Source organism: Cherax quadricarinatus, chromosome 46 (genome assembly GCF_038502225.1).
Source record: "Cherax quadricarinatus isolate ZL_2023a chromosome 46, ASM3850222v1, whole genome shotgun sequence".
Lineage (NCBI taxonomy): Eukaryota > Metazoa > Arthropoda > Malacostraca > Decapoda > Parastacidae > Cherax > Cherax quadricarinatus.
Window position 1 is genome coordinate 18,550,622 of NC_091337.1, and position 17,530 is coordinate 18,568,151.

The 17,530-nt window shown below is 38.4% G+C and overlaps 1 protein-coding gene across 1 annotated transcript in view; it reads right to left on the bottom strand.

The window, feature by feature from the left end:
- Nucleotides 1–2,952: 2,952 nt before the first annotated feature.
- The window catches only part of LOC128696719 (mucin-4-like), a 47,935-nt gene continuing 33,357 nt past the window's right edge, over nucleotides 2,953–17,530 (bottom strand). Inside the window, exon 7 of the mRNA XM_070094409.1 lies at nucleotides 2,953–3,056. Coding sequence (XP_069950510.1) covers nucleotides 2,953–3,056 — 104 coding nt within the window. The remainder of the gene's footprint in view (nucleotides 3,057–17,530) is intronic.

Here is a 17,530-nt window from a genome sequence, read left to right on the forward strand (position 1 = left end):
TGTTACATAATGATGAAAGTTTTTTCTTTCTTTCTGGAGTTTTCTTTCTTTTTTGGGTCACCCTGCCTCAGTGGGAAACAGCGATGTGTTAAAAAAAAAAAGTCACATCTAACACTAGTGAATGAAAGCTTTTATGATGGAATAGTATTTACAGTATTAATGTCAAGTGCTAAACCCAAAGAGTTAAAGAGCAAAAGCAGGAAGCAACTGCTGATTTAGTAAATTAGTTTGTGCAAAATTCACTTCTGCACTAAAGGGGTGTAGCCTTCAAAAGCAAGAGCTTGCAATAAACATGAAGGACAAGTAATAAATGAACCCAACTGCTCTGCAACAATGTTACACTGTCTGGTGACAGTGTAACAAGACCTGACATTTTTCAAGTTTGTTCTAAACATTTGACGTATACAGATTTGGCAATTTTTTGTGATTTTTTTTTTTACCTCGGCCTTCCACCAAAGCAGTGACCCAAAGAAGAAAACATTTACCAATGTTCAATCAATCACTATCTAATCAAAGAGTTCTGACAGCACAATCCAGATTACCCTTCTACTGCAACATCCCCACCCCTCCTCTAGAGTGCAGGTACTGCCTGCAGTGGTGCTACTCCACAATTATTCGTGACCCATGTGGGGTCATTCAAAGCTGCATGGCAATGGAGTGATGATAAAGAGCAAAATGTAGAGGTCAAGTACAAATATGAAAGGAAGAAGTAATAGTTGGTGCAGTAAATAGAGTTTCAATTAGGAAGAATGATTCTTGAGGCATGAATTCAGTTGGGCATAGCAATTGACGAACGATCATTGCATCAACTGCACGTATTATATTTATGTGGAAGTGCTAAACCCATAGGCTTCACACAACACCTGAGGAATGAGTAGTAATCAGGTTTTATCCAAGGAAGTGAAGGGTACATTAGCTCTAATTTCCTGGATAGAGCATTATACTAGGGCATTATGTGTACAATATGAACTTCTGATATTTTATGGAATGTGATTCCATGATCATCCAAGACATTAATATAAGAACAAGTCATTGATGCTAAAAACTGCATTTATGATTTTCAGTTGAAGCTAGGCTCTATTACTGTACAGCTCTAGTGTTTGCTGAAGTGTCCAGCTTACTTCAGTCAAAACACTCAACCATACAACAGAATGACACCTCATATAGGTGGGGCCAGTAGATCAAAGAAGTTTAATGTTGGTAACAGAAGCTATTCTAGCACCTTAAGCATTATTATTATTGGCAGTGATAAAACAAGTAGAAGTCATACAGCACCTGGTGAATGGTAGGCAATCAGGTTCAGTCTAGGGAGGGAGAGACTAGATTCAATTCCTTAGATCAAGAACCCCTTACTAGCATCAAGGAACTTCCCTGGAGGGAAGTCTAGCAGCAGAGAAGTCCCCATGATGGATCACTTCTGTGACCCATCATGCTGATACTGCATGATGGATCACAGAAGTTGCATGGGCCTCCTGCCACAAGCGGGATAGACATAAGAGCAAAAATAGGAAAATGGGAAATAATATTTACTGAAAGAGCTATGTTTTAGGAAAGAAAGCAGAGCAGAGAAAAAAAAAAAACTGGAGGCACCAGTGGATGCAGAGTCAAAGTAAAGATATAATCAGTGGGCAAAGAGTGACTATATTTTTCTTACTCCATGTCATAGAATTACAAGGGGAACAGAAGCAAACTAGTCTATCATCTACCATGGCTCATACTCTATCTGGAGTTTATCTGGAGAGAGTTCCGGGGGTCAACGCCCCCGCGGCCCGGTCTGTGACCAGGCCTCCTTAGGTCAGTGTCCCAGGATGCGACCCACACCAGTCGACTAACACCCAGGTACCCATTTTACTGATGGGGAACATAGACAACAGGTGGAAAGAAACACGTCCAATGTTTCTACTCTGGCTGGGAATCGAACCCAGGCCCTCACCGTGTGAAGCGAGAGCGTTAACCACCAGGCCACCAGAGCCCCTATATATCAATATATTGTATGGAATAAGATATTCAGGTGTGACACTCAGGGAAAGGACATGTAAGGAATGACTACAGTGGACACACTCACCCCTTCCATGCTTAACAGCACAGATAGTAACCTGAGGAATGGAATGCTAATTAAAAAAATACATAAAGTGAATCTGGATGTAAATATTTCATATCCAATTGCAAATAATTTTTTTAATGATAAAATTTTAAAACTACAGTATATACTCACCAGATATGAGTCTATTGTTTAGTAGAGGCATAATGGTGTTATACCCTATTTTATAAGTCCATAACATAACAAATAGAGAAATTTAAAAATGAAATATAAAACTGAAAAAAAAAGTGTACAGTACTCACCAGAGATAGAGTCCATTGATGAGTATGTACTGTAGAGGCATGGTGGTGCTACTGAAACCAGCATCAGCACATATTAGAACAAGGAGAGATGAAGGGAGTGAGTTAGGTGAGGCTTAATTAAGAAAATGAGTTAGGCTACACAGAATCTGAATATTTGAATGAATGAATGAATGAATAAATTAGCAAAAGGGAGAGAATCATCTGCTTGATTATCTGAGCAACTTGATGAAGAGAGAATGGTGCTGGAGGCTGTGGAACAAAATGTTGGGATCCTACACGATGCACTGCTAGTAAAGGGCTGCTCATCAACTTAAGTATGTCCTGTGTAGGTGGTTGCTCTATATCAACTGAATGTGTATTAGATGCAGAAGAACTAATACTCCTGAAACTTTAAACTGGTGACTCTCTGGCTCAGACTGCTTTTCTACGAACACTTTCCTGTAGCACGACAACAATGTTGCCAGCAATAGCCTGGGTTAATAGACTTAAGTTCTGTTGTTCATTCAACATACTGAATCTTTTTAAAAATATCTGCCACAGTAAACTGAATGTTATGCTTAGTGCCTTCCTCTACTTTCTCTTCTAACTTTGCAAACTGGTAAAGTTGCATCAACTCTCGCTGATGAGAAGCTCGTCACGAAACTCCAATAAGTCCACTACATCATCTTCAAACCCTGTACACCAAGTTAGGGCAACAATTTCTCTGCAGACATCTGAAAATGATGGCACAAATCCATGAATATCATTAACAATAACAATTTTATTTTAGCATGATACATGTTTGCACAAAGGAGTGTAATAATTTGGTGAACATGCCAAAAGCCCCCTTATATGCAGAGCATTTTGGGCAAGCTTAAGACTAACTTAAGATGAATAAGGCAATAACAGTGCTGTAATTGTACATATGGTCATTAGGGGAGTTACAGTGAAGTCAAGAAAATTGAATATTCAACTAGTTCACGCTATGTGGCTTTAATAAGTTCGGTAGAAAATAATTACAGTTTTGATAGAGTATATAAAAAAAAATACAGTATGTATTTGGGTAGTTGCCAGTGGGGTAGTCTTTTGGTTGAATGTTTGAGTTTGGGATTTTACTTGCTAGCTTTGCTCCTACGGTCAAGAAAAAGACATTAAGTTTGTTGGCAGTATTGGTTGGCTGAAGGAGAGGTTCTTCGGTTTCATTAAGTTAACCATTCTGTTTTGTGACAGCTTTTTAGATCCTAGAATTTCAGATAAGGTTTTCCAGGTCTTTTTCATATCACCTTATATGTCAAGAAACCTGTTTTCATAATACTGTACAGTTTTTTGCCCTCCTTATTAGATTGGTTAGTATTGACGAGTAACGTTTCGCAAGATCCTTTGTTATTAGACCCATTCTGTACTGTTTTCCATATGGATGTTTTTTATCAGTAGATCTGAGGAGGCTGTTTGTAAGCCAGGGGCTGTTTAGTCTTTTTGCTGTGATCTGCTTAGTTTTTATTGGGCAATGCATGTTATAGAGGTTTTGGATTTTTTGTAAAAAAATATTAACACATTCATCAGTATCAAAGTTGTCTGCTAGGTCGTTTTGCCAGTCAATGTCACTTAACCCTTAAACTGTCCAAACGTAGATCTACATTTTTTCAACATTTGAAAGTATGTAAAAAAAGTAGATCTACTTTTCTTTTTTTACATTTGAAAAAGTGTAAAAAAAACTTTGATCTACTTTTTTTTTTTATATTTTTGTTATATTTTTTGCTATATCTGTAGCGGAAGGAAGGCAGGGTAGGGGTCAGCCTAGGAAAGGTTGGAGGGAGGGGGTAAAGGAGGTTTTGTGTGCGAGGGGCTTGGACTTCCAGCAGGCATGCGTGAGCGTGTTTGATAGGAGTGAATGGAGACAAATGGTTTTTAATACTTGACGTGCTGTTGGAGTGTGAGCAAAGTAACATTTATGAAGGGATTCAGGGAAACCGGCAGGCCGGACTTGAGTCCTGGAGATGGGAAGTACAGTGCCTGCACTCTGAAGGACGGGTGTTAATGTTGCAGTTTAAAAACTGTAGTGTAAAGCACCCTTCTGGCAAGACAGTGATGGAGTGAATGATGGTGAAAGTTTTTCTTTTTCGGGCCACCCTGCCTTGGTGGGAATCGGCCAGTGTGTTAATGAAAAAAAAAATATTTGAAAATATGTAAAAAAAACATAGATCTACTTTTGGAGTACTACGCATGTGAACATAGATCTGTTTGGACAGTTTAACCCGTAAACGGTCCAAGCAGATCTATGTTCACATGCGTAGTGCTCCAAAAGTAGATATACTTTTTTTTTTACATTTTTTCAAATATAAAAAAAAAAAAAATCAACATTTTTTACATACTTTCAAATGTTGAAAAAACGTATATGTATATACATTTGGACCGTTTACCCGTTAAGGGTTAATGCTGAAACAAAGTTGTTAACATATGCCTCGTCATTAACTGATGACTCGTCATGTAGTTGGAATGTGATCTTACTTGTGCCCTGTTGTCAGTTTCTACTCTGTACTGTTACTTGTAGCCATTGTGACTTCCTTCCAAGATTCACTGAAGATATTAATGGCATCCAGATTATATTTCCTTCAGAATTCCTTGATTACTGGCATATTCTCTTCATCACTGTTTATAATAGTTGAATGATTTACATAGTAACACACTGATGCATTAATTGAATTAATGCTATGGTGTCCTTGGGAAGAAACTCACTCTAGACATGCTTGGAAGCATCTCTTAATTTAACTTACTGCATTGTTGCATTATCAATGAACAGCAATGATTTGTGAGCAAGATTGTTGTAAGCATGCTATTCTTCAACATTAAGATAAAAGTATATTTTAAACCAATCATTAGAAACTGTTTTAGCATTTGAGACTATTAATCTGAAATGTGGGATATAAAGGAATCCTTCAGGTAAGGTATGACTCATACGGGTTTAACTTTCTTTATGAATGAAAATAATATATTCTCTTCTTTGCCTCCATGGATAACATTCTTTTCCTCCAAAGATACCTCAATGCATTACCCACCTTTTTCCCTTCATCAAATCTATGATTTACCTCGTACTTCACATATCCATCTGCCCACATGTCCACTCCCAAATATCTGAACACATTCACTTCTTATTCTTCCTCCGTAAGACATACCGGGAGGAAGGGGCTAGTAATTCCTTCTGTATAAATAATGAAATTTCTTTGTTTGGTCACTCTGCCTTGGTGGGATATGGATGGTTTGTTGAAAAAAAAAAAAACTCACTTTCATACTCCCTCCCTCCAATCTGATATCCAGTTTTTCCTTACCTATCTCATTAGACACCCTCATCACCTTATTCTGAACACAGATAAGAGTAAGGTGATGAGGGTATCAAACGATTTAGATAAAGAAAAATTGGATATCACATTGGAGGGAGCGAGTATGGAAGAAGTGAATGTGTTCAGATATTTGGGAGATGACTTGTCAGCAGATGGGTTTATGAAGGATGAAGTTAACCACAGAACTGATGAAGGAAAAAAAGGCGAGTAGTGCTTTGAGGTATCTGTGGTGACAAAAAACATTATCCATGGAAGCAAAGAAGGGAATGAACGAGAGTACAGTGATACCAACACTCTTAAGTGGGGGTGAAGCATGGGTTGTAAATGCTGCAGCAAGGAGAAGGCTGGAGGCAATGGAGATGTTATGTCTAAGAGCAATGTGTGGTGTAAATGTTATGCAGAGAATTCGTATTGTGGAAATTAGGAGGAGGTGTGGAGTTACTAAAAGTTTTAGTCAAGAAGGCTGAAGACGGGTTGCTGAGGTGGTTTGGTCATTTCCAGAGGATGGAACAAAGTAGAATGACTTGGAGAGCGTATAAATCTGTAGGGGAAGGAAGGCGGGGTAGAGGTCATCCTAGGAAAGGTTGGAGGGATGGGGTAAAGGAGGTTTTGTGGGCAAGGGGCTTGGACTTCCAGCAAGCATGTGTGAGCATGTTAGATAAGAGTGAATCGAGATGAATGGTTTTTGGGACTTGACAAGCTGTTGGAGTGTGAGTAGAATAATATTTCGTGAAGGGATTCAGGGAAACCGGTTAGCTGGACTCGAGATCTGGAGGTGGGAAGTACAATGCCTGCACTGTGAAGGAGGGGTTTGGGATACTGGTGGTTTTGAGTGACACCTAAACTGTCGTAGCTGAGCGCCTCTGCAAAGACAGTGATTATGTATGAATGATGGTGAGTGTTGAATGATGATGAAAGTTTTTTTTTCTTTTTGTGTCACCCTGCCTCAATGGGAAACGGCTGTCGTATTAAAAAAAAAAGTTACTGAGTATATCAAGTGTATAGTATCGTTATTACCAAAAGAATTAGAGGCAAGACAGACAGCAGGACTGCAGATGAACAAGGAGGCTTTAGAATAATGGGTAGGGGATGTGTAGATCAAGTGTTTACATTGAAGCATATAAGTGAACAATATCTAGATAAAGGTAGGGATGTTTTCATTGCAATTATGGATTTAGAAAAGACATATGATAGGGTGGCTAGGGGAGCAATGTGATAGATGTTGCAAGTGTATGGAATAGGTAATAAATTACTAAATGCTGTAAAGAGTTTTATGAGGGCAGTGAGGCTCAGGTTAAGGTATGTAGGAGAGAGGGAGATTACTTTTCAACAAAAGTAGGCTTTAGACAGGGGTGTGTAATGTCACCATGGTTGTTTAACATATTTATAGATGGAGCTGTAAAAGAAGAAAATGCTAGTGTGTTGGAGAGAGGGGTGGGATTAAATCATGGGGAATCAAATACAAAATGGGAGTTACAGTTACTTTTTGCTGATGATACTGGGCTTCTGGGAGATTCTAAAGAAAAGTTGCAAAGGTTTGTGAATGAGTTTGGGAGGGTGTGAAAAGAAAGTTGAAAGTGAACACAGATAAGAGTAAGGTGACGAGGGTATCAAACGAGTTAAACAAAGAAAAATTGGATATCACATAGGAGGGAGGGAGTATGGAAGAAGTGAATGTGTTCAGATATTTGGGAGTAGATATGTCAGCAAATGGGTTTATGAAGGACAAGATTAACTATAGAACTGATGAAGAAAAAAAAGGTGAGTGGTGCACTGAGGTGTTTGTGGAGACAAAAAAGTTATCCATGGAGGCAAAGAAGGAAATGTATGAAAGTATAGTGGTACCAACACCCTTATATGGGTGTGAAGCCTGGGTTGTAATTGCTGCAGCGAGGAGGAGGCTGGAGACAGTGGAGATGTTGTGTCTAAGGGCGATGTGTGGTGTAAATATTATGCAGAGAATTCGTAGTGTGGACATTAGGAGGAGGAGGAGGAGGTGTGGAGTTATAAAAAGTATTATTCAGAGGGCTGAAGAGGGGTTATTGAAGTGGTTTGGTCATTTAGAGAGGATGGAGTAAAATAGAATGACTTGTAGGGTATATAAATCTGTAGTGGAGTGGAGGAGTAGGAGTCATCCTAGGAAAGGATGGAGGGAGAGGATAAAAGAGGTTTTATGTGCAAGGGGCCTGGATATGCAGCAGGCATGTGTGAGCGTGTTAGATAAGAGTGATTGGAGACGAATGGTTTTTGGGACCTGACAAGCTGTTAAAGTGTGAGCAGGGTAATATTTTATGAAGGGATTCAGGGAAACCGGTTAGCCAGACTTGAGCCCTGGAGGTGGGAAGTATAATGCCTGCACTGTAAAGGAAAGGTTTTGGGATATTGGCTGTTTGGAGGGACATCTAAACTGTCATATCTGGGCACTTCTGCAAAGACAGTGATTATGTGTGAATGATGGAGAAAGTGTTTCTTTTTTGGGTTATCCTGCCTCAGTGGGAGATAGCCAGCGTGTTAAAAAAAATAATAGTGGTGGAAATCGTGTGAAAATAATGATTCCTACTTACGATGCAATCTTAATACTTTGGTAACACTAGAGTAAGATTTTACTCATGCAGAAGACTTTAGTAAAATAATGGGATATAAAATGAATTAGGAATCTGGCCATATCATGTACCAAACAAGTTAATTATGAAGAACTGGGACCTAGACTGGTATCCTTACTCTAAATGTTCCCAACTCAGCCACAGCAAGTATGGAAGATTCTTATGTGAGTAGCCTCAGTTGCTGCTCAACCAACATTTATGTACAGATTCCAACACCACACCAATATAGCACATTAACAGGTCTTGGGTATTTTATACTGCACCTTATCCAAGGGTTACTTCAAAGGCATGATTTGTTAAGCTTACCTTTACAAAGAAAAATAATGTACAGGCTGAAGCTTAATGTATTTTGGGAACTTGGATGAAAATTAAATAATACATCAGTTATTTTTACAGTACATTGTTATTTAAAATTCATATACAAAAATAATTATTTTACTTCTTAGCTGAGTTGCAATGATAATAAATAATATCACAGTAAAACTTGCTATCATTTGAGCCTAATATTCATGGGACACCTACATAATGGAATGTGTCATATACACAACATATGTATTACATTGTCTTTAACATACTGTTCACTTGTTTGGGACCCATTGCCAGTCCACATAAACCTTTGGAAACAGAATAGCATAACAGGTTCCCTGACTGTAACACTGCAGCAATTTCAGAACAAGCTACTTGCTTCAGTATTTCATTAAATTACACCTGATTTACACCCATCACACTGTATCTACGCTACATACCTGATACTCCTGGTACACTACAGTAATGTATGCCTATAAATTATTCATTAAATTACACCTGAATTACACCCATCATTCACACTAGCTACACTACACACTTGATACTCCTAGTACACTACGGTAGCACATGCTTGTAAATTAATGCACAATAAAACATGTTTGCAAATTAATGTACAATGTAATACATGCTTACAAATTAATGTACAATGTAATACATACTTAAAAATTTATGTACAATGTAACACATGCATGTACAAATAAAGGGCCCCTAGCTTCTTACATCTTCCAGGTATAGACTGAAAGAGATTTCTCTCATCTCACTTCCAATGAGTGCTAGTTGATGCAGTTGAATAAGTGTAAATGTTCTACTGAATCTGCAATAATAAATGATCTCTGTATACAGATGTCCCTCATTTAATGTTGTAGATGTGTTGCAGGCCTTGGCTCAATCAGACCCATAATACTTATTTAGGCATAAAAATCTTCAACGTGCTTTGCAAACTTTGCCGATCACATGTGGTGGCTGTAAATCTTGTATACATTATTACCAATAAAAAGAGAATAATGCATAATGTGAATTTGAACAAAGCAAATGTTCATAATGTGAGGGTGACCTGTATTTTTTAGCTCAGATATCTCATATTCCTGCCTCTTCTGTATTCGTTGAATACATAACAGGCAGACGAAAATGCAAATGCACTGAAAACACTATCACTGACATAGTATTTCTTGTGATGAATGGTTTGAAAAACCGACAAGTTGAAGATTGAGACACTTATGCAGCATATGGGAATCTTTATTCAGGAAACGTTTCGCCACACAGTGGCTTCATCAGTCCAATACAAAGAGGAAGGCATAAGTAGAGGAGGAGTATGAGGTAATCAGTCCCTCAGCCTGGAGTCGATGTGTTCAGTCCATTCTACAAGATTGATGGACTGAACACATCGACTCCAGGCTGAGGGACTGATTACCTCATACTCCTCCTCTACTTACGCCTTCCTCTTTGTATTGGACTGATGAAGCCACTGTGTGGCGAAACGTTTCCTCAATAATGATTCCCATATGTTGCATAAGTGTCTCAATCTTCATAGTATTTCTTGTTTCTAGTTCTCTCATAACCCTTCACATTATTTTTCTGGCCATGCCTGTTCATACTGTAACTGGTTTTGAGGATTCATCTGCCTCTGCAATCCAGCCTGCAGGTAAACATAGCCATCACAACCTGGCTAACCAAACTTAACTTCATTTATTTCACCTAGACAGAGCTTCATTTAACAGGTCAATCTACCTCAACCATTTAGTTTCACAAGTCATCTGCCAACCAACCAGAGTGCTTCACTCAATGAGTAGTCTCCCTAAACTAACCAGAGAATGTCACAGGGCAAGTAACATTTCTGTACTAAATGCCTGGCAAGGAATGATATCCAATGCCAAATAAATACATGAGTACTGCTTCTATATAAAATTTTCACAAATTAATATTTCTAACATTCCATGCATGCTCAACACTGTACAGTCTTCACTTCATTGTGTGTGTACCACTTTACCTAAAATAATACACCAGCTAAATAGATATGCACCTGGGGAAATATGAGTATTTAAAGATTCTGTACTTGCTTTGAATTTTAAAGTCAAATTAAGAACAGATTTATCAAATTTCTTGGAAATGTGTACTATTATATATTGCACATAGAAAATATACAAGATATGTTATCTGAAAAAACAACTGTTCCTTAATGAACTTAGGTCAACAGGAAAATTCTTAAAGACAACTGACTATATTCAATGTGGTACAAATTATACATTTCACCTGTAATTACATAATGTACTATGAAAACTGTGCCATTCTGCCTTAAATATAAAATGCCAGGCAACCTGAATGATCCATATAATAAGAAACCGTTATATAACAGTCACGTATATTATTCGTATAATATAGTTTAAAGAATGCTGACCCTGGAAGCATTATTTTAAACAAGCCTTATTCTAAACACGCTCATCAATTTTACCAAATATTTAAGCCTATCCTACAGTGTTACAAGAAAGAATAAACTGCCATGTATACATCAGGTACATTAGCAAAAAACTTTCTGGGAATATTGTACTTACATATTTACATTAATGCTCTTCCAATAATATTTATAAGGCCATGACCATCCACATGCACTACACTTGACCTTGTCCCACCTATACACACTGTTGTTCCCAGACTCTGCATTGCAGTGACAAAGCTTGCAAAAAGCAAAACAGTTCCATAATAAATGTTCTAGTGCAGCACTGACTTATTTACATACAAGACACAAAATTCAAGTGTTTTGCATTCATAGCCTTTATGACCAAGTGAATATCAAAAATTATTTTCAGAAGTGTAAATGCATCACAAAAGTCTTAAAAAATTCAAATAAGAGTAATTCTCTATGCATCTCCAAATTTATGTTACTTCCCTTGCCACAACAACAACTACAGATGCTTGTGAAACAGTTATTATGACATATTTATATACAGTAGGGGCCCCACTTATATGGCAGGTTAGGTTCTAGGATACTGCCGGAAAGCAGACATCGCTGGAAAGCAGAACACCGTTTTTTCCACTTATAATGCATATAAATGCCAGGTAACAAGTTTACACTAACATATATTACGTTAGCAATAGAACTAGGCATTAAAAACAATAAAAAGTAAAATACACATACAGTACACCTGTTACTTACCTTAAAATATTTGAAGTCTTACTGTAGGGTGAGAGGTGAGCTTAATTTGTAGGAAGCCAGGTCTGGGAGGTATGGTAGCCAGCCAGGTCAGCCCTGCCCACCCCACCCACACGTAATGTAAACAAACCAGGCGAACACGTCTGGTTTTCGCCACTTTACATTGTGTACAAGTTGTCTCCACATTGATACAGTAGAATAAATAAACAGAAACACTCCCATTCTCATGTAACACAATTTTTAGAAGAAATGACGCCCTGGGTGAAGGCATCCTCAGGTACAGGTACACATACATATAATTATCAGTTATAATAATAATGTAGGTATGTGGTCCACCTGGGCTACATACCTATACATACCTACATAGCTACACGATATTTAATGTGGCCCAGAGCCATATTATTACCATCGACATACCATATTCACTGAGTTTAATCATTTTTAACAACTACCTTTAGGTAGTTGTTAGAAAATACCAAACAACTACCAAAGGGAGAAGTAATGAATAATTCATGCCGAGGATTGTAAACAAAAGCGTTATGTATTAAGGGGAGTGATGTAATGTTTTCCCTCCGCCTGGCTACCACATCTCCATAGTATGTAAATATAAAATGTTTATATGCTATGCAATGTGTTTCTTATATATTTTTGAAGAAAATATCATAGATGGATTAACGAAAATGTCTATATTAACATAAAATAAGACATTAATGTGCCCAAGAGTGATTATTATTAGTATTACATAATGTTTTCCCGCCACCCGGCAACCACACCTCCATAGTATATAAACAGCATGTTTATATGCTATGTAATGTGCTTCTTATATAATTTTGAAGAAAATATAGATGGATTAACGAAAATGTCTATACTGACGTAAAATTAGACATTTAATGTGCCCAAGAGTGATTATTATTACATAATAGAGAGATGTGCTCATGGAGAATGTAAACAAACCGGGTGGCACGTGCCATATTTGAAAACCATTTGCCGTATAGAAAGTTTTGGTCATAATTTGAGATCGCTGTACTAGCGAAACGCCGTAAGGTGAAACGCCGAAAAGCGGGGCCCTACTGTATATACCATTACAAAAGCCAGTTTAGCAAATGCATAAGTTTGAAGAAAGTTAATTTTTTTATATCAGGAATTCAACTACTAAATCTTGTCATCCATGTGTATACATATGGAGGTAAAGGGTGTGACAAAAGAGAAAAAGGTCACTCATGAGAGGTTTTTACAAAGAAGTGCTATAAGAAGGGTGGAGAATATGGACAGGAAACTTGAGGTGAAGAGAGTGGTGAGGGAGTGCAAAAGGAGAGCAAATGATAAGTGGGTGAGGAACTGTCAACAAATTTTCCTGAGAATAAGGAAAAATTTCGATACAAATAGGTTAAGAAAGCCTAGGGAACAAATGGATTTGAGTTAAAAAACAGAATAGGAAAGTTAGTAAATGGAGAGTTGGAGGTACTGGGAAGATGGCAGGAATAATTTAAGGAACTGTTAAATGTTGATGAAGAGAGGAAGGCAGCAATTTCATGCACTGGCCAGGAAGGTATAACATCTTTTAGCAGTGAAGAAGAGCTGGATGTGAGTGTGGAGGGGATGTGTTAGGCACTGGGTAGAATGAAAGGGGGTAAAGCAGCAGGAACTGATGAAATAACGGCAGAAATGTTAAAAGCAGGGGATGAGATATGGTTCTGGAGTGGTTGGTATTTTTGTTTAATAAATGTATGAGAGGGGAAGGTACCTAGGGGTTGGCAGAGAGCGTGTATAGTTCCTTTATGTGAAGAGAAGGGGGACAAAAGAGATTGTAAAAATTATTGGGGAATAAGTTTACTGAGTATACCAGGTAAAGTGTATGGCAGGGTTATTATTGAAAGAATTAGAGGTAAGACTGAGAGCAGGATTGCAGATGAGCAAGGAGGCTTTAGAGTGAGTAGGGGATGTGTAGATCAAGTGTTTACACTGAAGCATAGACCCATCTGCTGGATGTGTCAGCAGATGGGTCTATGAAAGATGAGGTGAATCATAGGGGGAAAAAGGTGAGTGGTGCACTGAGGAGTCTGTGGAGACAGAGAGCTTTATCCATGAAAGCAAAGAGGGGAATGTATGAGAATATGGTTATACCAATGCTCTTGTATGGGTGCGAGGCATGGGTGGTGAATGTTGCAACAAGGAGAAAGCTGGAGGCAGTGGAGATGTCATGTCTGAGAGTAATGTGTGGTGTGAATATAATGCAGAGAATTCGTAATTTGGAGATTAGGAGGAGGTGCGGGATTACCAAAACTATTATCCAGAGGGCTGAGGAGGGGTTACTGAGATGGTTTGGATATGTAAAGAGGAAGGAACAAAATAGAATGACTTCGAGAGTGTATAAATCTGTAGTGGAGGGAAGGTGAGGTAGGAGCCGGCCTAGGAAAGGTTGGAGTAAGGGGTAAAGGAGGTTTAGTGTGAAAGGGGTTTCCAGCAAGTGTGTGTGAGGGTGTTAGATAGGAGCAAATGGAGACAAATGGTCTTTAGGATTTGATGTGCTGTTGGAGTGTAAGCAAGGTAACACTTATGAAGGGATTCGGGGAAACTGGCAGGCCGGACTTGATTCCTGGAGACGGGAAGTACAGTGCCGGCACTCTGAAGGAGGGGTGTTAATGTTGTAGTTTTATAACTGTAGTGTAAGCACATCTCTGGCAAGACAGTGATGGAGTAAATGGTGATGGAAGTTTTTCTTTTTCGGGCCACCCTGCTTTGGTGAGAAATGGCCAATGTGTTAATAATAATAAAAAATATTTAGATAAAGTTAGGGAAGTTTTCACTGCATTTATAGATTTAGAAAAGGCATATGATAGAGTGGATAGGGAAGCAATGTGGCAGATGTTGCAAGTGTATGAAATAGGTAGTAAGTTACTAAATGCTGTAAAGAGTTTTTATGAGGATAGTGAGGCTCAGGTTAGGGTGTGTAGGAGAGAGGGCGATTACAGTAGGGTCCCACTTATATGGCAGGTTAGTTTCCAAGCTACTGCTGTAAAGAGGAAATCACCGTAAAGTGGAACGCTCTTTTTTTCCACTTATAAATGCATATAAATGCCGATAACAAGGTTACACTAACATATATTAAGCTAGCAATAGAACTAGGCATTAAAAACAATAAAAAAGTAAAATACACATATAGTACACTCATTATTTACCTCAAAATATTTGTAATCTTAATGTAGGGTGAGATGAGTAATATTTATTGTAAGAAATCAGGTGTGGTAGATATGGTAGCCAGGCCAGGCAACCCCCACCCCACCCACAAGTAATACACTACGACACTTAACCCGTAAACAGTCCAAACGTATATACATATACGTTTTTTTCAACATTTGAAAGTACGTAAAAAAATAGATCTTTTTTTTTACATTTGAAAACGTGTAAAAAAAACTTTGATCTATTTTTTTTTTGTTATATTTGAAAATACGTAAAAAAACGTAGATCTACTTTTGTTGCACTACGCATGTAAACGTAGGTCTGCTTGGACCGTTTACGGGTTAAAGCGCCCCAGAGCGATGAAATGGATATACAGTTCACTCATTACTTACAGTGGAACCTTGGTTTTCATCATTAATTCGTTCCAGAAAGTCTGATGAAAACTGAATTTGACGAAGACTGAAGCAACATTTCTCATAAGAAATAATGTAAATCCAATTAGTCTGTTCCGGACACCCAAAAGTATTAACAAAAACTACATTTTATAGAGTATAACTATAGTTTTACAAACAGACAACAATGAGAAATAAATATAACAGACTAATGAAATGGATAAATGAACATGAAATGGATAAATGAACATGAAATGGATAAATGAACATGTAACATCACTTTTACCTTTATTGAAGACTCTTGTTGGTGTATGGAAGACAGTGAGGAGGGGAGAGGGAGGAGATGTTATCTCTACCACCATCACTACCACCCTCTACCACCATCACTACCACCCTCTACCACCATCACTACCACCCTCTACAACCATGACTACCACCCCCTACCACAATCACTACCACCCACTACCACCAACACTACCACCCCCCTCCCACCAACACTACCACCCCATCCCACCAACACTACCACCATCTACCACCATCACTACCACCCTCTACCATAACCACTACCACCCTCTACCTTTGTAGAGGGTGGTAGTGATATTTCTCCACGAAACTTTGCAACTCATTCCACTTTCGTACTTTGCTACGAGCTCTTTCTTGAATTCTATTGTGTTTCTCACCTTCTTTATCAAAGGACTGGCACTTGGAACTTTCTCTGGCCCCATGGTGGCTTATTTAGCAGTCGCACTCAATAAACAAGCACAAAAAACAATGATTACGAAATGTTTCGGGTGAACATGCAGGGTAATGCTCACTCGATGAGAAACAAAGCCAGACTGACTCAGAAAACATGGGGCATTTTGTGTAGGCACAGGCAGGCACACACGTTTGGTATGGCAAACCACTGTGAATTCAATGAAAACCGAGGTGATGAACGAAAACTGGGACAAAATTTTCACTAAAAAAGTCGTCAAAAACCGAATTTGATGAAAACCAGGGCAAAGGAAAACCGAGGTTCCACTGTATCTTAAAATATTTGTAGTCTTAATATAGGGTAAGATGAGTAGTATGTATTGTAAGAAATCAGGTGTGGTAGGTATGGTTGCCAGCCAGGCCACCCCGACCCCTCCAACGGTGGGGGTGGGGTGGGGTGTAAGCGTATCTGGTTTTGGTTAATACACGTTTATTCCCATGTCTGTGAATCTTATACCATAATACAAACACCTTACACTGTGTACAAGTTGTCTCCACATTGGTAAAGTAGAATAAATAAAGAGCAACACTCCCATTCTCATGTCACACCATTTTTAGAAGAAATGATGCTCTGAGTGGAGGCATATGAAAGGAATAATTTTCTACAGTTACCCCAGTAATATTATTGTGTACACATTTACTTTGGTGTTGAACTATAGAAAATGTTATTCTTTCTGACACTCTGACATGATGATTGGAGAAACATCTCATATTTATGTTAATTTATTTTACTGTGGGGTGTATTTGTCATGTTTATATGTTATGTAGTGTGCTTATTATATAATTTTGAAAAAAATATCATAGATGGATTAATGAAAATGAGTATATTAATGTAATATATGACATTTAATGTGCCTCAAATTGACTATTATTATTATCATTATTAATATGGCATCCTCAAGACATAAGACACTCTTAGTGATTTTAATGTGTACCTGCATGCCAGCACAGTAAGTTTACTTAGGTACAGGTACACATAAGTATAATTATCAGAGTATAGTCTGTAGTGGAAGGAAGGCGGGGTAGGGGTCGGCCTAGGAAGGGTTGGAGGGAGGGGGTAAAGGAGGTTTTGTGTGCGAGGGGCTTGGACTTCCAGCAGGCATGCGTGAGCGTGTTTGATAGGAGTGAATGGAGACAAATGGTTTTTAATACTTGACGTGCTGTTGGAGTGTGAGCAAAGTAACATTTATGAAGGGATTCAGGGAAACCGGCAGGCCGGACTTGAGTCCTGGAGATGGGAAGTACAGTGCCTGCACTCTGAAGGAGGGGTGTTAATGTTGCAGTTTAAAAACTGTAGTGTAAAGCACCAGTGGTGCACTGAGGTATCTATGGAGACAAAACACGTTATCCATGGAGGCAAAGAAGGGAATGTACGAAACTCTAGTGGTACCAACACTCTTATATGGGTGTGAAGCTTGGGTTGTAAATGCTGCAGCGAGGAGGCAGCTAGAGGCAGTGGAGATGTCCTGTCTAAGGGCAATATGTGGT